Here is a 24,914-nt window from a genome sequence, read left to right on the forward strand (position 1 = left end):
CACTCTGCTGATAAAGACATACCCAAATCTGGGATGAAAGGAGGTTTAATTGGACATAGAGTTCCACATGGCTAGGGAGGCCTCAGAATCATGGCAAGAAGTGAAAGGCACTTCTTACATAGTGGCAGCAAGAAAAAATGAGGAAGATGCAAAAGCGGAAACCACTGATAAAACTATCAGATCTTACGAGACTTATTCACTACCACGAGAATATGGGGGAAACCACCCCCACGATTCAAGCTATCTCCCTCCGGGTCCCTCCCACAACACATGGGAATTATGGAGATTTGGGTGGGGACATAGAGCCAAACCATATCAGTCCCACAATCGGCCATCTGCAAGCTGAGGAGCAAGGAGGCCAGTCTGAGTCCCAGAGCTGAAGAACTTGGAGTTTGATGTTCAAGGGCAGGAAGCATCTAGCATGGGAGAAAGATGTAGGCTGGCAGGCTAAGCCAGTCTAGTCTTTCACATTTTTCTGCCTGCTTTTATATTCTGGCATCATTCCCAAGGCATTCAAGCCAAATTGAAGCAAGTCTCTGGATCTGCCCTTTGGTTTAATAGGAAATACAGCAGATAGATACAGAAACAAGTTAGACAACACCAAATCAACAGTGTGGGACATTCTACAGGGCAATTGATCTAATTTCTCCAATAACTTAATGACATGAAAGCTAGGTGAGAAAGAGTGGCAGTTAGAGACATAAGAGACTTAAGTGGTAGAATCTCTAAAAGTCATATGTGGACTTTGGATCCTGATTCAAAAACATCAACAGTTAAAAAATATTTTTGAGATAGTACAGGAAATTTAGAATATAGACTAGAAATTAAATGATGACAGGGAATAATAACTAATTTTGTTATTTGTAAAATGGCTGGTTAGATAAAGAAAAAAATGCTTATCAGTTATAGATGAATACTGAAGTATTTAGGATAAAATATTATGATAGCTTCGATTTCTCTAGAAACATTCCAGTGGGAAAAAAAAAGGAAAAAGTTAAAGAATAGATGAAACATGATTGGAAAATTATGGTAATTTTCATGCTGAATAGAGGAACTTGCAAACTTATTATACTTTTTTTTTAGAGATGGGGTTTTGCTCTGCCACTCAGGCTGGAGAGCAGTGGCGTGATCATAGCTCCTGGCCTCAAGTAATCCTCCTGCCGTGGCCTCCCAAAGCACTGGGAATACAACATGAGCCACTGAGCCAGCTTTTCTTTCAATTCTTATACTTTTCTTTCAATTCTTATGTGTGTTCAAAATTTCCTGTAATACAAGCAAAAACAGTAGGGTTATTAAAAGAGATTGTTTCTCGTAAACATTAGAACCCAAAATATCAGCTCTACCCACACACTGTGAGCACTCTGTATCGGAGACTGTGGGAGTGGGAGGGAGATGTTTGCTTTTTCTGGGATGGGATTACAAGTACTGGATGAAGGCAAAATTTCTTTTGATGGAGCCAAACGGGGGGAGAACATCAACATAAAGGCAGGTTTCCTGACTCGTGCAGCAAGGGAGACTGCACACCACAGGAGCCTAGAGACATCGAGTCAAACACAGGACTAGACAGGGCTGTTGTAGGATTTGGGGAGGTGTGAATTTAGGTAAAATTTAATGAAGGTGAGCTGGAGAGACTCAAGCACAGCAAGTTTGTGTGCGAAAGAGTTAACAGTAACCCTGGCCTAAGAAGCCGATTCAGGTCCCTCAAAGGGAAGACAAATGTGGAACGTTGTGTGCAAAATTCCCACGTCTAGAGCTCTGCAGTTGAGGGGGATATTGAAGCTACTTCTCCATTGGTCAGATTGGCCCATGTGGCTCAGCTGATATAGACAACAGTTAGATGTTCCATTCTATTGATCTTATTTCAAACAACAAAGACTTTAGAGAACAAAGTTTCTTAGCACTATGTCCTTGATGATAATTAACAAAGGCAGTTGTCAAAGGCTCACAGTGGCACCCCTAGAAGTCCTGACCAGCAAGTTACCCATGTTCCTTCTTATAGACCATGCCTTACATGAACCTTCACCATGAACTGTACGATAAAATTTAACTGAGAATGAATGAACACACCTGTACCAATAACAATAATCGCACCCAGTGTTCACTGAGTATTTACTATTTTCCAGGAATTGGACTAAACAGCTTACAAGATATGTCTCATTTCACTATCTACACTAGATATTTAGACTCCAAATGGGAGTGGGTGTATTCCCAGTTTGGAAGATCTCAGCCCTAAGGGGATAATTTGCCTGGTTCCTCACTGAGCCAAGACCCCTCTCTGGATTTGCACACATCATCTTCTGGTAGGTATACTTTTTTTTTTTTTAATTTTATTTATTTATTTATTTAGAAGGAACTGACTGCTTCCGTTTTCCCAGAATTCTACCAAATATTTAGCAAGTGTCCACATGTACCCAAGTGACACACATTCCTTACATAGAGGAAGGTAAGGAAAGGTAAAGAAGACTGCCTGTGTTGTTCAGGCAGAACTGTCACCACACTCTTCCACCGCTCCTGCCTGGCTGCCATCTATACACACACTCACAACATACACTCACAACACACTCAGAGAGGATCCACTGTCTCCTCCAGAGATCCTCTAGTTTCAACTGCTGCAGCCCAAAGTCCTGAACTTTGCTGCCCCCTATTGATAGGCCCAAAGAATATCACTGTTGCTGCAAGAGTTGTGCTAGTAAGTAAAACAATTTTTTTCACTCATTTTTCTTGCTTTGCTTTACTTTTGAAAACAAATATAGAAAGGTTATGCAATTATTAAAAATATTATCAAATACATAGTTGCAAGAGCCATCATATTGAATATGTAATTGCAACTGACATTCAGATCACTTTTGTTTGTACAGGTATAGACATACAAATGAATTCATCAGTGTGAGAATTCAGTTTAAAAGGACTTAGCTTTATGATTTGACAAAGCTTGTCAAATTCGCTCGTTAGTGAAACCAGCAACCTTATATCTATTAGCCTAAATTATTTTCATGTACTTCAGGATTAAAATTTGAACAGGGCCAGAGGCAGGTCTAGCCTCCCTCCCTGGGCCAACCCTGTATGCTTTACACTGGGTGTTCCAGCCATTGACAATTGCACCCCTAGACCCTGCTCTCTTCCTTCTAAAACTCAGCTTACAAATCACTCTGAGGCTGTCTCTCACTGCCCAGGGGGGCATGAGGTCTCTGTGTTCCCAGAGCCTTTCCTGTGTGTCAGGGTGCCGGAGGCCTCACCACTCCCATCGCCTGCTCACTAATCTCACCTGTTTCAAGCCCCTCAAGGGCAGGGGCTTTTTCCTATTTGGCCCTGGAGCTGGAGCATTGAGTGTGCCCAGCGTGATCAGAACTGTGAGTGTCTGCTGAATGCGTACGTGAAAAGGGTCGGGGAGAGCCAAATAAGACAGGCTCAGCAGAGGCTGTAAGTGAAAACTGCAGGAGGAGCATCTGATTCTGATGAGCAAACGGAAAAGCTTGCAATGGATGAGATGGACTTACATCAACAGCACAGGTGAAGAACGCTCGTGCTGTATTTTTCTTCATAGCATTTATAGCAGACCGTCATTACCTCTTCGTGTGGCTCTTTAATTGGTTTAAGTCCTTCTCTGCTCCTTAAACTGTATGCTTTTAACCTCACACCACATTTCTGGGTTGAGTTTCGCACCAAGAATTAGCTGAGTCATAGGGAGAGGTGTACAGCAGAGTGAGGGTGGACCAGAGGCCAGGGAGGGAACCTGAGTTCACTAAAAAGGCAGAAAAAGACACAGAAGTGGATATTAGCTGCAAGGAGGTGTGAAAGGGGTTTCTGAGGCCTGATATGATCTGGAACAGATCTTAGGCTCAGTGTCAGGAATGCCTGTTTTAAGTCATCTAAGAGCTGTGAAAAAGTGTAAATCAGCTAATTACCCAGATTTCAGAGAGGTGTGAGAATCCTTCCAAGCCAGGTCCCAAATGAGCGGCAAGGTCAGCTGGGTACCCGGATACATCAGAATCTACCGTGCTTATCTCCTGTTCAATCTCCATTTGCTTCCATTGTCTCTCTCTTTCTTTGTAATTGGAGACAAAAAGTGATCTTAGCTCATCTAGTTTCCATTTCCTATTCTAAAGATAAGTAAATAGACCCAAAAAGCTAAAGTGAAGTAAAAACCATGATGGGGTGGACATTCAGACTAATACCAGCTAACTTGCACTGTGTGCTTACTCTGTGCAAGGCACTTTTCTAAGTGCTTTATATAATTATCATCTCAACCTGTTACAGGTTCAATTGTGTTCCTCCTCCCCCCTTCAAAAAATACACTCTGCTACTCCAGTCGGCCCTCTTGTCCTCTTCTCCCTTGAAACTGTAGCCTGACTGTGATGAGGCAATGAAGGATCTGCGATGAACTAATGACAATTTAATTCATTCTTGATTTATAATTTAGAAGATCCTCCCTCCAATCAAACACCTCCCCAAAAAACCTACCTAAATTGCTTTTCCATTTGTCTAAATGTTTATTAAAAAAAAGTTCCCATACTAATATATCTTATTAATTAAAAGATTGTTTCTGCATAATTCTATAATATTTATAGCCAAAGCACTGTACTCTATTTCTCATTGCTCCTTTTCCTTACGGTAAATCTCACTTCCACTCACAGAATACAAAGAGATAAAATTTCTTCCTTACATCTGTTAGAAAACAAAAGGTCTCTAAAGAGCAAAATATTTTCATTTAGCAGATAACTATGACAAAATACTTTAAAATCACATTTATTCACTGAATTCCTTTACTGCACATGATCAATTGTTTGATGTATAAAAAGTATCTATGACACTAGTATTAAAATTAATTTTAAATTTTACCACAATAAATGTATACATAGTATTAAAAAAACTATAGATGCTTTCAGATCACCAGTCTAGAACACATTCTGCAAAGTGGCTAATTCACATATTTTTCTTTTAATACTGAATTCCATAAAAATGCAAGTTTTTTCATTGTTTGAGTTCTGAAGCCAGTATTCATTCTTGTCAACAATGAACAGTGTTTTGAGAAAACAGTTTTCTTTGTAAATATTCCACCAATTCACATCTTGATTTTAGCATCCCAATCTCATGATAGGGGATCTGTAAAGGTAGAAAAGTAAAACTGGTCAAGATCCTTCAAAATCTGAGGTTCCTCTGGCTATTGGTTACCGTGTTTGTTTCTTACACGCTTCCCCACAGCGGAATATAAGCTCCTGGAAGGCAAATATCCCAACCAGCTTCTTCATCCTGTATCCCCAATGTCTACAACAGTGCCTGGCACTGAGAAGGGGCTTGGTAAATATTTGATGAATTAATATGTAGAATATGTAAATAAGAATTAAACATGATCTCTTGTTCTCTAGGAGTTCACAGCTTGGGTGGCAAGTTAAATTACACAATAAATATAAAAAACAAGCTGTAGTTTGGTGATCTAGTGCTAACGGAGTGGGCATTTCATTAGATGAGGGTGGGGATGCCAACAAACTGCTGGAAGGTAGGTATTCAGAGAGCTGGAGGACGCAGCAGGGACAAAGAGGGAATGAAGAGAGAGAGAGAGCAGGAGGTACAGCGAAGGAGAGAGCCTGCCCAGCTGGGAGCAGAGGGGCCAGGTAGTAATCACATGCCTGGAGCCTGGCTGCAGGCCAACCATGGAGGGTCTTGAATGTTAAGATGTAGAGAAGTTTTTACTTTATTCCGTAAGCAGTAAAGAAACAATGAAGACTTCTGAGTAGACACTGGCATGATTAGTTTTAGGAGTATTCAGCTGGGGATGTGCAAGATGGAGAAAAAAGTCAGCAGATATGAAACCATAGTGCTGCCTAGTACTGACAGTTTAGAGAATTAGGGCAGCTCTCATTCTCATGCACTGCTGAGCCCTCACATAAGACCTTCTTACATTATCTACAGTGAAAATACTTAAAAGGTCTTAAATATTAAGTGTTGGTGAAGCTCCTTATTTTAATGGATTATCTTGTCCATTTTTACTTATTCAGTCAAGGAGAAATTAAAACATATATTCCAACAATTGAGTAATTCTAAAAGCAGGGTTAAGCATAGCTTATAATGAATATAGGTATGCCCCACTTTTGAAAAATCAAAGCTCTGAAAATTCTGTATTTCAAAATAAAAGTCAAGAGATTTAAGCCGAATTAACAACATTGGGATTTAAACTAGACATAAGATCGGTGGTCCACTGGGCTGGCAGACCAGTTAGTACTGTAAAAGTAAATTAAAATGGAGCCTGTGCCTGAAAAATCCCTGAGCAGACCAAGCCAGTTGGGCCTTGAAAATAACCTTAACTTTGCTTTAAAGTGCAAATGTTAAGCAAAATTTAACTTGGGCTATTTCTTGTAAAAGCTTCTACTAGAGAAAAACAGAACTTAAGCTCAACCAATCAGAAACATCTCACAAACTAATAATTATATAACTAGGAACTTTCCACAGAATAGTTCAAACAAGGCAGCAAGAATATATAACTGTAACTAGTCAAGTAGATTCTTTGTGTACTTGCGTTCTTCCTATAAAAGCCTCCCTCTTGTGTTCCCAAGCCATTTTGGGTTTTGTGCTGTCCAATTCAATAATTGCTGTCTGATCAAATTCTTTAAAATTTTACTGTGCCTCAGATTACTTTTTAACAGTAACCTGGAAAAAAAAGTTTGAATTAGGATTTGCTTTTGGGAAACAAAAAAAATAGGTGAAACCGTACCTGAACAACTTGATAACCAAGTAACTGTAGGTGTCTTTGTTTAATAGCTTCTTTTCCCAGTAAGTGTTTGCTATTGGAGCAAAACCTTTCTGGACCATCAATACACAGCGCTATCCTGAAAAATAAAAAAGGAGAAAAAACTTAATTTTTAAAATAAATCCAAAATATTTATTATATATTTTAGTTGCCAAAGTTTATTTGGGATTTGGCTATTACTATGTGCCAATATCATTTTCAAATGAGTCATGAATTTGATCTTATTAATATTAATGTTTATAAAATATTACAAGGAATTTCCCAACATGGTATTCTGAAATGTAGTATTTTAATTTCCAGAATCATATCTATTTTTTTCACCTTCTTGAGAAAAAGATACCACTGCTTATTAGCCTCAACAAGTCTTGTAATGCGAAAAACACAACATCTTCCTGTACCTTTTATGGATATCTTCATCAACTGTGCATGGCAATACAAATCCTTCTTCATCTAATTTAATTTCAACATCTGGTGAGAGAAGAAAGGAAAAATTCGTCGTGTGATACCCTCACAAACACTATCTTCCTGTATTCATTCCTTTGCTTTGCTTTGATTCCTTCCACATTGCATTGATCAATTGGACTGAAGGCTGCAAAGTAATGACCACAACCAAACAATGGTGAGAATTTTAATTCAATTGGCTTTATGATCAATCAAGTCAGCCTTAAATTAAGAAAGCTCCACAACACTAAACCACAGAATGGGTTCTGAAGTTATCTGGGGTATGACAAGGACCATGCATGCTTTCTCTTTCCCCTTATAACAGGTGGCAGAGATCCTTCAATCCAGACTGTGAAGAAAACCCTTGAGTTAAGCCGTTAGACATCTATGCAACTCATAACTTCCATCATTCCAACTTGCAGTGCCTCCATGGTAAGTAAAGAAAGCATTCCACACCCAGACACCTGGTCTGCGAGCATGGAAGGCTTCGCTGTCCTTCCCCTCTGGTAAACTGCAGTTCCTTTCGTAAAGAGAAGAGAAGTGACCATCTGAAGCCTATGAACTGCTGTCCTTTATGAGAAGGCTTTCTTCTACACATCAAGTTAGAAGAACTGTAAGAACAGAGGACTTGGAGTCTCTAGTCAGTGCTGTCCAGGAGATATTTCTGTGATGTGGAAATCTTTATAATGGCGCGTCCAATTTGGCAGCCATGAGCCATATGTGGCTACTGAGCACTTGAAATGTGACTGAGGAATTGAATTTCCTTAAACTTTCAATAATTTAAATAGCCACATGGTCTAGTGGCTACTATATTTGGACAGTGCAAGCCTAGGTTATAGTAGTAGCTAACAATTAGTGAGCATTTCCTATGTTCCAGGTACTATTTTATTTAGTCCTTAAATAAGTCTTTGAGGTCACTCTTACTATCATTTTACAAAGGAAGAAGCAAGCAGAAAAAGGTTAAATACTCTGCCCAGGACATTCTGCTACTATGTGGCTAATATTTGAGACTTAAACCCAGACAGTCTTGACTCAACAGCTCTGCTGCTAACCCCAACTTGCCTTCAGGGAAGGGACCATTCCATTTTGCATTTCCAGAGACCTTCTATTGCTTCTAAGTCCCATATATCTCCAAAATCGAACATGATGCTTAGGTTTAAAACAACAAAACTCCTTATACTACTTACCTATTGTATAACAATAGGGTGTCAACACTTTTGGAGCAAAATATAATCTTTCTCCTAAAAGGTCAATCAGCCCAATCTTCACATATCTATAAAGCTGAGAATCCACAGGGGTCTCCAGGGAACAGCATGGGGTAAGAAATGACTTTACTTGATATTTAGGAAGGAGTTTTGGACCCTAAAAAATCATAAGCGCAAACGTGAGAAAGAAAAATAAGATATAAAAACAGAGAATAAATTGAAGGTTACCTAGGTAGAAAAGTTTGATATAACATGACTTTATAGGCATGATACTGTTCCAGGAATTGGGACAGGCATCTCTCTCAAAATGACAATGCAAACTTCTATTGTTACAGTGTAAGTCTAATAGTTCAAAATGTCTTTTATATGTGTTTTTACAGTAGTCACTGGTTACTATAAACAGAAAGAAAAGAAGGAAGGTAAAAAGGAGTGAGGAGGGAGTGAGAAGAAACATAATAATGCTAACAGTTCAAGAAACATTTTTAGAACTGAGAATTGTCCGAAGGGTCTTAAGTACACACAACTAAAGTTTTCAAGACAGGTTTAATTTCTCTAATCTGAAAATCCAAAATCCAAAATGCTCCAAACTCCAAAACCTTTTGAGCACAGACAGGCTGCTTAAAGAAAATGCTCATGAAGCATTCTGGATTTCAAGTTTTTTTGAATTAGGGATGCTGAACTGGTAAATATAATGACAATATTTTAAAATATGAAAAAATCTGAAAGCTGAAACACTTCTGGTCCTGAGCATTTTGGATAAGAGATACTCAATCTGTAATGGAAAATGTGATATAAATGACATTCCAATTTAGGAAGAAAAGGATAGCAATACAATAACCGATGCTGGAGAAAATGTTTATTTATTTGGAAAAGAACTAAATTAAACCTCTGTCATCCATTACAGACTCTAATAAATTCCAGGTGTACAACATGCTGACTATAGTTAATAAGAATGATTGTATGCTTGAAAATGGCTGAGAGTACTTTTTTACTTTTTTTTTTTTTTTTTGAGACAGAGTTTCATTCTTGTTGCCCAGGCTGGAGTACAATGACGCGACCTTGGCTCACTGCAACCTCCACCTCCTGGGTTCAAGCGATTGTCCTAACTCAGCCTCCAGAATAGCTGGGACTACAGGCGCGTGCCACCATGCCCAGCTAATTTTTTGTATTTTTAGTAGAGACAGGGTTTCACCATGTTAGCAAGGCTGGTCTCAAACTCCTGACCTCAGGTGATCCACCCGCCTTGGCCTCCAAAAGTGCTGCGATTACAGGCATGAGCCACTGAGCCCAGCAAGAGTACATTTTAAATATTCTTACCACAAAATAAAATGATAGGTATGGAGGTAATACACATGTTAATTGGTTTGATTTAGCCATTCTACAATGTATACATATTTCAAAACAACATAAACACAGTAAGTATATATAATTTTTATTTGTTAATTATAATACATACATAAATAAAAATTCAATTTTACTTTTAGATCAAAGATCTAAATAAAATTTAAAAGATATTATTTTTAAAAATGTAAAATATCCATGCTCTTTAGACAGGAAACTCGGAATTCATAAAAGACAGATTCGACTACAGAACATTTAAAAATACATCATAAGTAATATTAAAAAGTAATAAAAGAGTACAAATCAGGGGAAAATATGTACAACATTCATAGTAGTTAATATCTGCTTTACAATGAGTCCTTAAAGGCAAACCATCCAACAGAAATAAATTAAGGTGTATAAAGGCAATTCAAAAGAAATGTAAATGGCCAACACATATTTGAAAATATGCTAAACTTCATTAATGCTCATTAAAATGCAACTTAAATATATGATATGATATCCTCTTTCATGTAGTTGAGTAACACAAATTAAAGAGACTACTAATACACTGCAATAGAAGTGGAGGAGACATGGCCACCTTCATTCATTGCTGGGGAAATGTGACATCTGTAACTATTAGGGAAAAAAAAATCTGCCAGTATCCATCAAAAATTAATCCAGTAATCACATTTTTAGGAATCTAGTTTATATATGAAAAAAACCAAAAAGGCTCTAGTATGACAGGATTTGCAAGAATGTTTATTATAGCATTCCTGATAGAGACAAAAGTTGCAAAAAACCTCCAAGTGCATCAATAGTAGAATAAACACCATGAAATATCATGCCTTTCTAAAAAGAATGCATGTGATCTGTATGCACTGCCCTCAAGGGATGGCCATGATATACTGGGCATAAAAGCAAATTGTACTTTGATTAGTCAGTCTCATTCCTTGAAAAGAGAAAAAAATAGACAGTGTTTATGTATCTGTATACATTTGGGCATAGAAACTGCTTTTAATACTGTTCCTTTAGAAATGGTAAGGGATTGGGGTTAACTATTATTTATCTTTATATAACTTAGTACTGTCTAAGCTGTTTTAAAAAAGGGGTATTTTTCCATTCTTATTACCTTATTTCAAAAATCAGATACTCTAAACTATGATTCAGAGTCAAGTAGAGAGAAGCAGAAAGAGAATGTCATAGTCTGGTGAGCTATTTCTGATTCTACATAAGGAATGTGATAGATAATAGGATAAATCTTTATAGGTCTTTATGGGAAGAGCAAACTCTAGATAAACTAAACTCTATTAGATAAAAGTGAAATTTCTGGCTTGACTTAAAAATGTACTGTACTTGCAAATAATTTAGGTATTTGTTCAGTCCAGATATTCACACTTTGATAACAAACAGCTATGGGAAACCTAGTAGTAAACCAAGTACTAAAACCCTGTAAAACCTTCAGAGAGAAGGGAGAAATACTGTAACTCACATACCTGCAGCACTTGATAAAACCTCCTAAGAAATCTTACACAGCAGGAAATTGTTCCTTCAAGAACAAGAACACAAAAATGGGGTCCATTTATCAAAGAAAAGCCTATCTGGTAGCAACTGACTCCAAGTAAATGAAATTCTGCTTTTTCAGGTTATTGAGACAGATCAGAAGTAAAGGAATTTAAAAGGAAACTGCACCCATAGGGAAATAAAGCCACATATAGTTCATGCTTTTACCTTATAGAAAGGGCATTCCAGGACTGAGGCTAAGAAAAGTTGGGTCAGTTGTGCCCGACTCAATTTGTCCAAATGAGATTCTTTACCTGAAACAGAAAGCATCCAAGTCATAGTTATGTCTGAATTGAGGTATGTCTGAGAGAACATCACGAACATTCAACATCAATTTACACACTCCAGACAGAAGTATTCTATTTTTAAATGACACTATGAAATGAGCTTGTTAGAATTAATTATGCCCTCCTCTTGCCACCAATGAAATAGACTTCCAAGAACCCAAGCTCCTAGCTACAGAATACAATTAAAAGAGATAAAATATGTTCACAGAATTAGTGGAAATTTCCTTTAACTATGGAGTTCTGGAAATTTGACATATTTGGGTGGCCTTGAATTAAGATGAACAATACCATCCTCTCAAAAAAAAAAAAGATACAGTTGCTCACTCATCAAAAGTTCTAACATGTTAATGTGGCTATTTCCACTGCCATCACCATATCTCCTAAGAATGCTGCAATTTCTCAGATAAGGCAAAAGTCAGTTTATCTGAAACAACTTTCCTCCCTCTACACGATTTCCTAGCATGCTTTAACTCTGTGTTTATGCCAGCATCTGTTAACTTCAGATCTCATCTTCAGATCACTATGGAAGAAAAACTAAAGGCAACATACTGCCTTTATATGTGACTTGAGACCACCGCCAGTTCAAAGGTTACTTTTTTCCAACTGTCCGAATTTATAACCAACTCACCTTGCAGCCGTTGAAGGAAAGAAGGCTTGAATATTTTTGCCATAAAGTTGACTGGATGGCATTCATTAAGTGAACATGAATGAAGAAGTTTCAATAATGTTTCGGGTGGAAAATAATTGAAATGAGTGAATAGCACGTTTTCCAGCTTTCTAAATAAAGCAGAGGAATTTGGTGGCAAATAATTGAGTTTCCCAAATGGTTCCATTAATGCAGAAATCTGACTAGGTGAAAATTTTTCTGTTTGGCAAACAAAAGTTTCTGCCACTGCATTGAGGATGGGTTTTGAAAGAATCAGTTTTCTACTGCAGTACTCCATGACTCTGCAGACAACTTCAGGATCCAACGTGAGGCACACCGCAGCTACATGATGCTCTAGGGCTTTTGTGAAAAATGTGTCATGGTGCCCACAATATATGAACGCCTCCAAGACTCTCCTAAGCTCCTCGTTAGTGAAATGTGGGACATGCCTCACTACATATTTGCCCAATTTTATAATCAGAGGAAATGCTTGACTTTGATCAAGAACCACCAGGGCAGTTAACATTTGGCTAATCAATTTAGGACTCAGGTTGGAAACTATTGAAAGGGAAAAGTTATTTATCTTATTTAAAAATGTTTGGTGTTCATCCACTTTTTCAGTACATGCCTGCAAGATTCTATAAAGGGCCACAATATCCTCTGGGGTAAATGTTTCCAATTTTTCACCTTGCAGTTGATTTATAATGAGTTCTAGTGTCACACAACCTGAACTGTGCAGTCTAATCAGACTTTCCCCAAGAATACAAAGATTGCGAACTTCCATGCCACCTTTTTTGAGACGATTTTGGCATTCTGCCACCAGGTTCAGTAACAGGCTACTTTGAGGATCCACATGCAACAGAATCAGAGCTTGCAAAGCAGTCACCAAACTACTGTTTGACAGCTGTGAGGGCTCCTTTTCAAACTGAAAGCATAAAGCTTGAAAGATGCTATTCTCCAGTAGTTCTTTTGGCAGCCCTTGATCACGATCCTTTTTTTCCACTTCACAAATCCGTTGTAAAGCTCCTGCTGCCATAGTGTCAGGCAGGGTTTCCATCGTGCTTATAAAACTTAGCACTTCTTCTGATGAAGTCAAGTTGCTCAGTCTCTTGTAAAACGTCTGATTCTCCTCATTTTTAACATTTTGTTCAAGCCTGTCCCAGTCAGATACTTGAGAGAACACTGGCCCACTGAGTGGATGAAGGTCATTTCCATTTTTCGAATGAAACTTTTTACAATGGGCGTGATGGAATCTGACCCTGAAAGGCTCAGGTTGTCGTGAACAGAACCAAGGGCACAGACGCTCCTTGACTACCTTGTGAACATGATTTAGAGGTTGATTTTTTAAAGCAGCCAGAGCTCTATGCATCCAAAAATCAGATAAACGATAAAGGTTCTTCCTCAAGGTGATTAATGCCATGCCATCAGATTCTCAATTTGATAACTAAATGAAAAAATTTAAAAAGACATGGTTAAATCCATTGAGAACATGATTGACCCAACATCAATGTTTATGAAACTACAAACGAGTATCAGAAAAAAAAAAAAAGCATGGATAAAAAAGGATGGATAACATATAAACACCAGAGAAGCAAGGTGTCTACATCCTAGATTTAGAAGAGTGGCTGACATTCAACAATAAATCGCTATTACTTGCTAAACACTGTTGTAGGTATTCTATTAACTTACACAGATTCAGTACCTTTACCATCATTTTACACGAGGAAGAATTTGAAGCACAAAGTTACTTTGCCCAGTTTATGCGGGTGGTTAAGTGGCAGAGCTAGGGTTCAAACTCAGGCAATGTAGCTCTTAAGGGTGGCCCTTAAATGTTGGTTGAAGGAAGAAATTGCATTTGGATAGAAATCAAACAAGGAACAGGTAAAGTGGGCAAAATTAGGCGAGGTTGAAGCAAGGCAAGGGTAAAAACGCGCTGGAAAGGCCCTAAGCTGTTGGTTTCTCCTCGGTGTCAGGAGACGGTTAGTGTTGAAGGAAAGGGTCTACTTTGTCAATGGAAACAAGGTAGGAAAAGAAAAAGCAAAACATAGATCAATGGAGGGAGAAGGTGGGGCGGCCAGTCCAGATCTAAAGACGCCGCGGGGGGATTTGGCAACACGTGTGTGCAGGACAGACAGAGGGGAGGCCCCGCGGCGCGTTTTCCCAGGAATGAAAGGGACCCGCGGGGCGAGCACCCCCAAACTCGGCGCCCCGGGTACCTGCGCTGAAACACGGGCCGGGCGGCGCAGCCTGAGGAGAAAGCCGGCCAGGTCTGTGACGCCCAGCCGGACCAACTGCGCCGAGACCCCGCGTGGACACCTACCGCGCTCTGCCGGCCAATCTCTCCGGGTGGCCGCGGAAGCGCCTGGGCGTCTTAGGCCTCTGTAGCAAACGCGGGGCGGGGCGGGGCGGGGTGGGAGCACGGCTCACGGCGGCGCAATGTGATTGGTCCAGGTTCCCTTCGGAACTTTCTATTGGTCCTGGGTACCGAGCATGGGCGCTACGTCAGTGCGCACTGGCGCAAGGTTGGTGGAAGTCGCGTTGTGCAGGTACGTGCTCGGCTGGGGCAGCGTAGGTAAGCTGCCTGTCGGCTACGGTTCCCGGATTCCGGCCGCTGGCCCTGCACTAATCTCCTGGGAGAGGCGGCCCGGGGCGGGGGTGGGCAGCCGGCTTGCGCCCGTGGTTCCCATGCCCTTCGGGTTCCGGGGGTCGCCGCGGGCGCGGGCTCGGGCTCGGCCTCGGCCTTTGGCCTTTGTCCTTGGTGTCCCAGGGAGCGTGTCCCTGGGCTCGGCGTCGGCCTCTGCCCGGGGAGTCCCCTGGGCGGTGTGGGGCCTCTCCGCCTGTTCTGCCTTTGGTTCTAGGCGCTTTCCAGGCCTAGGGAAACCGCACTCGGGGACGCGGGGAACTGGGGTAAACGTGCCGGGTTGAGGCGGCGCGCTCCGTGGAACCGGGTACGTTCCGCGCGCCCACCCGGCAGGACGCGGCCGTGAGCTCTGTCCACCGCCTCCGCGCCGCCTCCGGGGCTCCTGGGGCCCGGGCCTCCACTGAGAGTCGTGGGAAGATGGTGCCGGATTGTGGGGGCAGTAGCAGGGGTGAGGGGTTGATTGATCCTGGGAAGCCCTCAGGATGTGTTTCAAGGGAAGTGATAAGAAATTTTAGCCGTAGTAAGGTTTTCATTATCGTTTCCACCGTTTTCTGTGAGCTGTCAATGTGTAGTGTTTTCATATTGTTTATTCACTCATTCAGATAACTTATCGAGTACCAGCTGCATGCCAGGTTCCGTTCTGGACGGTTCATTCACCAAAAGCCAAGATTTTGGTTTGGGTTTCAGTTTAAATCTGTCTCTACAAATTGACAGCCCACCAGTTTTAGCTGTTAGATGAGTATGGAAAAAAAATCTGTGAGTGTCGTTTTACTACTGCTTATCTCTTGAGGAAAAACGTGTTAGTAAAATGTTTAAGTGGATTGGAAATATTTTTTCGTTATATGCACCTGTATGTATATATGCCCATACACTCACATATTTTTGATTTGCATTAAATAATGAAGGAGAGTATGTGCTTCAGTTACCTTTAGTACTGTGATTAGTTTGTTTAGCATTAGGATCAAATAAGAACCAAGAATCCTATCATTTTAATATAGTTTTTACTTTTACCTTTTTTTAAAAAGAGGAAACCAGAAGATATTTAAGACTGTTGTGAATGATACTGTGGCTCAAGTTTTGTTCAGGTTCTTGGCTTGTGCCACATCGTTTTTCAGGTAGGTGGTAATAGTCTCATTTTTAGGATAAAGGGGCTGTGGTACGGATCATTTGGGGAGCTTGTCTACAGGGTTGCACTTATGAACCACAGATTCAAGCCCAAATAGTTCCGAGACGATCATCTGATTTCTGAGCCATGGAATTAGAGTTTCATTCGTACACTCTGCTTAATTTGATGAATTCTTATTTAGGCTCATTTGAGATTAGTGCTGAAAACAAATTTAGAAAAGGCCATTTCATATTATGTGTGGGTATTGCATTGTTTCTTAAAGATTGAGGGAGAATTAATATCTTTAGGTTGTTACTGCTTCATTAAAAAAGAGGATCTTTTTTCCTCCATTTTTCAGTTTCACTGTTACATGCCTTGAAGTGATGAGGAGGTTTCTGTTACTATATGCTACACAGCAGGGACAGGCAAAGGCCATCGCAGAAGAAATATATGAGCAAGCTGTGGTACATGGATTTTCTGCAGATCTTCACTGTATTAGTGAATCCGATAAGGTTAGAGCCATTACAGTGGATTTTACCGTTTTGTGCTTTGAAGAATTTTGGTTGGGAAGTGATGTTTATGAAACAATAAAAGGACACTAAATACCACCAGATAGTCTTTGTTTTTTAACAGAAATGTATTTGTTCAATGGTATGGTAAGATATCACCAGCATTTTTTTTAATATAGAAATGTGCAGTTGAACTAGACTAAGTGGTCTCAAAAGTTGAAACAAGTAACAACTCCTTAACTGTAAATGACAGAAGTAGCATGTGCTGTGTCTGTTTCACAGGGTGGCTGTGAGAACAAGTGAGTGTGTGTTTGCCTGCTCAGGTGTCCTTTCCACCTCTTGAATCTCAGTGTCCCACTTTTTTCCCCAAAAGAAAGGCCTTGCCGTTCGTGTTAGAGTTCCTTCTGATGAAGGACCGCCTAGATTCTTTTGTGAAATGGTATTTAAAGTAGTAGTGTAAGGATCTGGAAAAAACTCGGCTGCTTCTTAAGGGACTAGTTGTTTATGTTCAGTCTCTGCAGAAGTTCCTACCTTAGGGTATATGCAACTTTACCATCTTGTGTTCTTTTATTTAGTTTGCCGCCTCCAGATTATACTATTTCAGACAATTCAGGTGATAACAGTTGGCAGGGGCTTTATACCACAGGATGATTTGCCAGCCACTAAGCAGTTAAAATTCACTTCAGCACTTCAGAGACTGCCCTGCCAGTGCTCTCTCACTTAAGTGCACAACCCTCTCTGGCCTTTGCTGAAACTCTAGTTCAGAACACTAGACTGTGTGCAGCTCAAGTGAATTATAAACCCAGATCGTGGAAGGAGACTCACCTAGTTCCTTTATGCAGCCCTGCCATGGTGACTCTGGACACCAGAGAAAAGGGAGCTTCCTGGAGGAGACTGCCAGTCAGCAGACTCTGTCATTCTACAGTAACTTAAGTTCACATTGCAGTGCCACATGACGGAATATCTGAATCTGTTACTTCGGACAAAACCAAAGCCATCAGGCCGGGCGCGGTGGCTCACGCTTGTAATCCCAGCACTTTGGGAGGCCGAGGCAGGCGAATCACGAGGTCAGGAGATCGAGACCACGGCGAAACCCCGTCTCTACTAAAAATACAAAAAAATTAGCCGGGCGTGGTGGCGGGCGCCTGTAGTCCCAGCTACTCGGAGAGGCTGAGGCAGGAGAATGGCGTGAACCCAGGAGGCGGAGCTTGCAGTGAGCCGAGATTGCGCCACTGCACTCCAGCCTGGGTGACAGAGCGAGACTCCGTCTCAAAAAAAAAAAAAAAACAACCAAAGCCATCAGTATCATAAAACTAGTCGTGATTTGGCCCCTTGTGGTTGACCTCAGTAAGTTGATCAGCAGGTATTTTGGCAGTCGGATGAATGGTGAATTTTTTTTTTAACACTAGGTAATGCTGTTTATCCTCCTTGGCTGATGGTTCCCTCTAGCTCTTCATAATCCAATCTCCTTCCTAGTTCACATAGTCCTTTTCAAGGTGACTGACGTTACTTATACAAACTCTGTATGTAGAGTTTAACACACACCTTATGTAGAGTCTTGGAAGCATTAAATGCTTTGGTAAAAAGTTAGCTCCAGTCATTACCTCTTTTATCAGCGTGAAAAATAAGGTGAATTATTTGGAGCCAAATTCGATGGTGTTCATGGGCAGTAAAGTTTGTGGAGTCGTTATAAGTAAGACAAGGGAGTGCTCTATTTGAAATACTTAAATTTACACGAGAGTAAGAATAAAGAAACTTGATTTGTAAGAGTTTATAGCTCAGCTTGTAGCTAACGATATTCTCAGAGTTAAGACAGTGAAATGCTCTATGGGAAATATTTAAACTTACATGAGAATAAGAATAAACTTGATTTGTAAGAGTTCATAGCTCGCTTATAGCTAATGATATTCTCAGCTCTCTGGAAACCTGAGGGAATGAGGAGCGGTTCTTGATAGCGAGGTCCCTGATTTAGAAGGGGTAACACTTTTAATTTCCAGTTTTAAAACAACTGCCCTGTTGTCCCTCTGCCTTAGTGTGTCACATGCAGTACACATGGCTGGTTTTATATTTTGCTGAAGATTTCAGAGCTGTTGTGTTTTTATTGCTGTCTTTCTTTACCAGAGTATTCTACTTGTTGCTTCCTTGGCTTGCCATTCTAATCCTGAGTGCTTATGTATCAGTTCTCTTTATTTCTGAGTCTCCCCATCCCCATTTTAACACCTCTTTGCTTGCTTTTTTTTACTTTCTTATGAAAAGACCTTTCCACCCAGTTAGCTGCTGTTCTTCCTTGGCAGCTCATCACAGTGCCTAGGTGCCTCATCTTGGCTCTTAGCAGTGCTGATTTGCCTTGCAGATTAGAGCTCATGTTAATGTTTGACCCGTGACTCAGTGGCAAAGAATTGACTATATCCTGTTTCCTCTGATTTTTCTAAAAATGAAAGACTGGGACTAGATGGAAGCCTGGGATGGGTACTGTTTGTGCCTGTCCCTGCCTTTCTTACACAACATGAAGAGAAAGACATGTTAATCACCCCCAACATCTTGATGAGCATCAACAAAACAGACGCATGGTTTCCTTGAATGACATCCTGCATTAGGCAACTTGATTAAGCTGAGAGCACCTAGTCACTGGACTGGTCATCTCAAAGAAACTGGCAAGGAGGAAAATTGAAATACAAGACAGGAAACTAAGCTGATTGCTTTGCTGCTGTGTTAAATCAAGAATGCATGTAGTGTTAGGTCCCTGACTTGATGTCCTTGTTTTGTAGTATGACCTAAAAACCGAAACAGCTCCTCTTGTTGTTGTGGTTTCTACCACGGGCACCGGAGACCCACCCGACACAGCTCGCAAGTTTGTTAAGGAAATAAAGAACCAAACACTGCCGGTTGATTTCTTTGCTCACCTGCGGTATGGATTACTGGGTAATGGACTCTCTCTTCTGATCTTAATATAGTATACTATTGATATTTCTGGTATCTGAATTATCTTTCAGAACTATGACGTGTATATATAAATATATGTAATGTGCTACCTTTTCTGAATCTTCCCCAGACTTTACCCCAGAGCCACACCTCTGCAGAACCTCGAGTAGCATTTTAATTAAGGGTGCACCTCAGATGCAGCCATAAAACATTTTCAGAATAGCAGTGGCTGGGCCTCATCCTAAATCTACTGAAACAGTCCTTGAAAAAGCAACCCCTCATGCCATTCCTCTGTTTAGAAAAGCAGAACAAAACACTCCCAATGATTTTGATAACTTCTCTAAGAACGATTCTCCCAGAATGAACAATTTTCATTCCCCAGTTACACATCAGGATTAGCTAGAGGAGTTTTTATTAAATTCTGTGACTTAGGCCCACCTCCAGTGATTCTGATGTAATTATTCCAAGGTAGGGCCCTGGCATCGTTATTTTTAAAAGCTCCCAGGTGATTCTAACATGTATCCCAGGTTAAGAAAAACTGACTTAGGACTCTGTGAACCATAGTTTAAAAATTGTTAAAGGATCAAAAGGACCAGATTAGCATAATATGATACCAGAGGGGAATTGACGGTCTGCATTCCTGACTTGTGACCTATATTGTTTTATCTTTGAGGATTATTTTTTGGAGAGGGTATCTAGCAAGGATGGGTTGAGTATAATAAATAACTGATTAGAAATTTGAGATTGTAACCCTGGCAATGATCTGTCATATATAACATGTTCAAGAGAGTATTTCACGGTATTTATAATTTTTTTTTACCTCAAGTTTTTATACTTTCTGTATTTTCAAAGAGAGAGCACGTACTTGTTTGAAAATCCAGAAAAGACAGAAACAGAAGCCTGTCCCACTGTTCTAGTCAATGTTAGGCCTAAGCGTGGAACCACTCATTTCTCACCCTTTTGTAAAGAACATGGAGATGACTACACAACTGAGGAATTCAAGCTTTTTTTTTTTTTTTACCATGACACATAGAAGCAATTCTTGATTTCCCCAACACAGAAACATACCACATCATTAATTGTGGTTATTTATATGGCTGGTGTACCTTTCTATGTCAGGAGTCAGTAAACTCTATAAAGGTCCAGATAGTAAATATTTTAGGCTTAGGCTTTGCAGGCCTACTCACCTCTGCTGTTATGAATAACATGTACACAAATGGACTTGACTGTCTTTTAATAAAACTTTATTTACAAAGAAAGGCAGTGCATGGTATTTGGCCCAGAAGCTATGGTTGGCTGACCCCTGCTCAGTATCAGAAAAAATGTGCAGCTGACAGATACTGTGGTTTTGCAACCTGTCTGATCCTTGTTTTAAGATTTCTATATTTTTACATGTAGTCACGCAGAGGAAAATGTGAAGTCTTTTCTTTCAACAGTGGCCAATAAGTATTTTGTTTCATTATATCTGGTACTTTTATATTGTAAAATAAAAGAAAACTGCCTACATGCATAGTATTACTCAAGGAGAATAAAATGTGAAGCTCTGCATGATTACTGCATCCATAAGAGCATGAAATAGTATTATTTTAGATATTTACGTATTCTTTGTGTCCTTAAATTTAAACCTTATTGTGCATTAATTATATATTTGGGCTCTCTCTAGGTCTCGGTGATTCAGAATACACGTACTTTTGCAATGGGGGAAAGATAATTGATAAACGACTTCAAGAGCTTGGAGCCCGGCATTTCTATGACACTGGACATGCAGATGACTGTGTGGGGTAAGGGCAGTGTTCTCTGTTTATTCCAATAAGCCCTCTATACATGATGGAAGTTCATTTATAAAACATGTCAGCTTTTCACTTAACACTGAAATTTTCCTCATGTTTTACTTTTGTTAGCTTTTTTAGCTTTAGGACCCAAGAGGGTCAGCCAGAGATTGATGTACCTATTTTGCTGATTTTCTTTTGTGTCCGTCTCATCCTTGTCAGTATATGCTAATGGCAAGAGTTAGAAAAGGTGCCCCAGTACAGTTATCTTTATTTTAAATAGTGTAAGTATTTGCAGAAATCAGCTTGTTCTTTAGGAACTTTAATCGTGCATGCGCTTCTCTCTGCCATGCACATGGAGCCTTTGGATTGGGCTCTTTACATGGAGGGAGCCTGGTGAGCCGCACTTTGCTGTTAGAGAACACGGGTCTGTGGGCCTTCGCTGCAGGCTGCATTGCTTGGCGTGCTCTTACCCTCTGAACGGGCATTTGCCACCATGCCAATCAGACGTTTACAGACGCATACTTTATCTTTTCATTACTTTTATTCTTGTTTTTACAAGTCAGTATTTCACCCATTGTGCCACCTTTCAAATCATCCTGATGTGTTATTCAGTGTGGTCTTACAGATATTGTCCTATAACTTACTTAGCCTTGAACTATTTTAGCCAGATAACCACACACTGTTGATTTTTTTCTAGTAGGTCCATGAGTTAATTTTCACTCACTATGTTACTGAATAATCTGTTTATGAGAAAATTACAAATTCAGCAAATGTCTTGCTTTTCGGCATATACTGTATTTCTGCTGAACTCACCCCCGTGCCCACTTCTTCCATCTTTCCCTTCAGCTGTGATGCCGTGGGTTTTTCCCATATCCCCAGCACACGTATTCTTCCTGATTGTGACAAAGCTTTGTGACATTTCCTTGGGAATTCACTTTTAGCTCTGTACCTTTAGATTGAGCTTTTTTCTTTTGCCAGAAGTTCATTGACATTAAATGCTCAGTCTTTTATGAGCTCTGTTTAACTGTTAACGTAATGCTTGTGTCATCCCTTAGGCCCATCACTCATCTATATTTCACTTCTCTTCAAAGGCTTTCATTTTCTCTGTTGATTTATTGGTGTAAGTATTAAAATGCTTGACCGTATATTTCAGTAGACTACAGTGCTTAGATTTTCAACCTAACTACCTTACTTGAATTTTTCCTTTTTCTGAAATGAAGATATTTTCAAGACATTCTTGCTTGATGTGCCACCACACTATATGGGGTTACGAATGCACACTTGAGTCCAATACCTGGGTTCAAATCCTTGATCCCCCACTTAATGACTGAGATCTTGGTCAAATTAGTTAAGCTGTTTGTTCCTTGGTTTTTGCCTCTATGCAATAGATAACGGTAATCTGTTTACTGTGTAAGCTTCGTAGGAGGATCAAACGGATTAATACATGTTGTCCTCTTAGAAGAGTGCCTGTCATCATGTAGTAAACACTCAGTGAACGTTAGCTCTCTTCATGGTTATGCATACTATCACCTTAATATTTCTGAGTTATGAGAGTGATATTTTAAATGTAGCTGTTATTATTGAACCTATAGTTTCATAAAGTTGTTTTCACAAAGGCTCCTCAGGGCAGATCTAATGTGTAACCAAATTTTGAGCAGTGTACCCCATGAGCACTTACCGAGAACAGTGAAATGACAGCCTGAGTCATAATGAGACACAGGCCTGAAATCGGCCTCCTCTTAATATTCATTTTGCTCTAGGAATTAGAATTTAATTGAACCTCCTTTGAGCTGTGATTAAAAGTGGTGTTGTTTCCACTTGGCATTAATCCGTAGTGATTTCTTGGTGATATTTTAATCTGTAGGAAACAGGTCAGTAGATCAGTAAATTGGCTAGGCCAAAAAAAAAAAAAAAAAGTGCATTTCATTGATGGAATGAGCATTTGCAGCATTATGGTAGCCTTGGATTTTGGTTAAGTTCTGTTAGCATTAGTATGCCTATTTAAAATTATATCTTCTTAAAATAAAGTTTACCAATTCTGGAACATTAAGAGGAATTCTATTCCTATCATCCTATTACTAGACTGTCTTCCTATCCCTCTTCATTTCTTTTACCTTTATACATACTCATGTTTTCAGCTATAGTGCTAATGAACACATAATATATCCTGCTTTTTAAAACTTAATCATGAAGTATTTTTTGTATTCCAAATGGTCTTCGTAGTGTTTCTAACAAGTGCATACTTTGCCAAATGGACAGATTGTCATTATCCTGTTCTGTGTTCAGATGGAGAACTTAGGCATTTGTTTTGTTTTTCCTTTGTTTTTACTGTCCAGTTTAGAACTTGTGGTTGAGCCGTGGATTGCTGGACTCTGGCCGGCCCTCAGAGAGCATTTTAGGTCAAGCATTGGACAAGAGGAGATAAGTGACGTACTCCCGGTGGCATCACCTGCGTCCTCGAGGACAGACCTTGTGAAGTCAGAGCTGCTGCACATTGAATCACAAGTCAAGCTTCTGAGATTCAATGATTCAGGAAGAAAGGATTCTGAGGTTTTGAAGCAAAATGCAGTGAACAGCAACCAATGCAATGTTTTAATTGAAGACTTTGAGTCCTCACTTACCCGTTCGGTACCCCCACTCTCACAAGCCTCTCTGAATATTCCTGCTTTACCCCCAGAATATTTACAGGTACATCTGCAGGAGTCTCTTGGCCAGGTAAGGAAGTTTTTCTTCATGCTATAGATGCTATTTAATCGTGGATGTTTACTTTGGGCTTTTTAATTATTATTACATTAGAAGAGAGGTCAGTGAACTATGGCTTACTGGCCAGATGTGGCCCAGAGCCTTTCTTTTATAAATAGATTTTACTGGAACACAGCCATGCCTATTCATTTAGGTAGTGTCTGTGACAGCTTTTGAGCTACAATAGCAGAGTTACTGGTTACCACAGGGGCCTGCAATGCCTAAGGCATTTGGCCCCTTCCAGTAAAAGTTTTCCCACCCAGGTATTAAAAAAGGTCTTGTATTATTACTTCTGTATTTGAAGTAGTAAATAGTTAAGAACTCAGTTTTGTCATTATTTTGGAGAACTAACAACTTGGTTTCTCACTTTAGATGAGTCAAACAGAGATAAGTTGTGTGGGCAGTGAGTTGAGTATCACGTTGCATAATAGCTAATTTCTCCCCACAGTCAGTGTATGGTACCCTGAAGTTTTTCTAATCTGCTTAAAATAAGTTTCCAGAGCAGGCAATCTTTGAATGCAGGGCTAAGCCCTTTTTCTGTTGAGTGGCTGTTTAGAGTTCCACATGGACTTTTCTTAACAAAAACCACACCCTTACTGCAGCTATTACCACTTTTAATTTCTTGTTTTTTTAATGAAGACAGATTTAGACATTTAAGAAATAATTTGGATGCAGCATCTTTCTTGTATATTAGCACTGTTTGTAAACACCTGGTATGATAGCAGTTTTTTTTAGCATCTTTTATAGTGTCCTTCTTTTTTTTTTTTTTTGAGTTGGAGTCTCGCTCTGTCGCCCAGGCTGGAGTGCAGTGGCGCAATCTCGGCTCACTGCAAGCTCCGCCTCCAGGGTTCACGCCATTCTCCTGCCTCAGCCTCTCCGAGTAGCTGGGACTACAGGCACCCGCCACCACGCCCGGCTAATTTTTTGTATTTTTAGTAGAGACGGGGTTTCACCGTGGTCTCGATCTCCTGACCTCATGATCCGCCCGCCTCGGCCTCCCAAAGTGCTGGGATTAC

General features: G+C 40.0%; 2 protein-coding genes across 12 annotated transcripts in view; one reads left to right on the forward strand and one right to left on the reverse strand.

The window, feature by feature from the left end:
* Positions 1-24,914, forward strand: part of MTRR (5-methyltetrahydrofolate-homocysteine methyltransferase reductase) — a 69,970-nt gene that overhangs the window by 3,252 nt on the left and 41,804 nt on the right. For 5 of the 10 annotated variants that reach the window (XR_009210670.1, XR_009210667.1, XR_009210666.1 and 2 more), the window contains exons 1-6: positions 15,079-15,155; positions 15,874-15,963; positions 16,312-16,465; positions 19,231-19,384; positions 21,048-21,165; positions 23,493-23,871. Coding sequence is in view for 2 of the 10 variants with exons in the window: in XM_058430335.1 (XP_058286318.1) it covers positions 16,337-16,465; positions 19,231-19,384; positions 21,048-21,165; positions 23,493-23,871 (780 nt within the window). In the remaining 8 variants the exon portion in view is untranslated. Of the gene's footprint in view, positions 1-7,108; positions 7,365-7,511; positions 7,619-14,707; positions 14,754-15,078; positions 15,156-15,873; positions 15,964-16,311; positions 16,466-19,230; positions 19,385-21,047; positions 21,166-23,492; positions 23,872-24,914 lie in introns of those variants that run through there. The other 5 variants (XR_009210668.1, XR_009210673.1, XR_009210671.1 and 2 more) reach the window with 5 other exon arrangements.
* FASTKD3 (FAST kinase domains 3) lies at positions 4,746-14,584 on the reverse strand. 2 transcript variants are annotated; one of them, XM_032135931.2, is made up of 7 exons: positions 14,528-14,584; positions 12,190-13,651; positions 11,443-11,528; positions 8,374-8,548; positions 7,144-7,213; positions 6,710-6,824; positions 4,746-5,103 (listed from the first exon to the last, which is right to left on the reverse strand). In XM_032135931.2, the coding sequence occupies exons 2-7, from the start codon at positions 13,625-13,627 to the stop codon at positions 5,008-5,010; spliced, it is 1,980 nt and encodes a 659-aa protein (XP_031991822.1). In that variant the 5' UTR covers positions 13,628-13,651; positions 14,528-14,584; the 3' UTR covers positions 4,746-5,007. The 2 variants fall into 2 exon arrangements, with proteins under 2 accessions (XP_031991822.1, XP_031991823.1); XM_032135932.2 differs by lacking the exon at positions 14,528-14,584 and having other exon boundaries at positions 12,190-13,664.

Source organism: Hylobates moloch, unplaced genomic scaffold (genome assembly GCF_009828535.3).
Source record: "Hylobates moloch isolate HMO894 unplaced genomic scaffold, HMol_V3 SCAFFOLD_17, whole genome shotgun sequence".
Classification (NCBI taxonomy): domain Eukaryota; kingdom Metazoa; phylum Chordata; class Mammalia; order Primates; family Hylobatidae; genus Hylobates; species Hylobates moloch.

What these genes read in the sequence shown, in the direction of transcription:
- FASTKD3 (XM_032135931.2), bottom strand. Translation starts at nt 13,627, where the DNA reads ATGGCATTAATCACCTTGAGGAAGAACCTTTATCGTTTATCTGATTTT. An exon ending in TTTCCTTCAACGGCTGCAAG is followed by an intron (nt 11,529 to 12,189) that starts GTGAGTTGGTTA and finishes TTTCTGTTTCAG; the next exon opens with GTAAAGAATCTCATTTGGAC. An exon ending in TGGAATGCCCTTTCTATAAG is followed by an intron (nt 8,549 to 11,442) that starts GTAAAAGCATGA and finishes ATGATTTTTTAG; the next exon opens with GGTCCAAAACTCCTTCCTAA.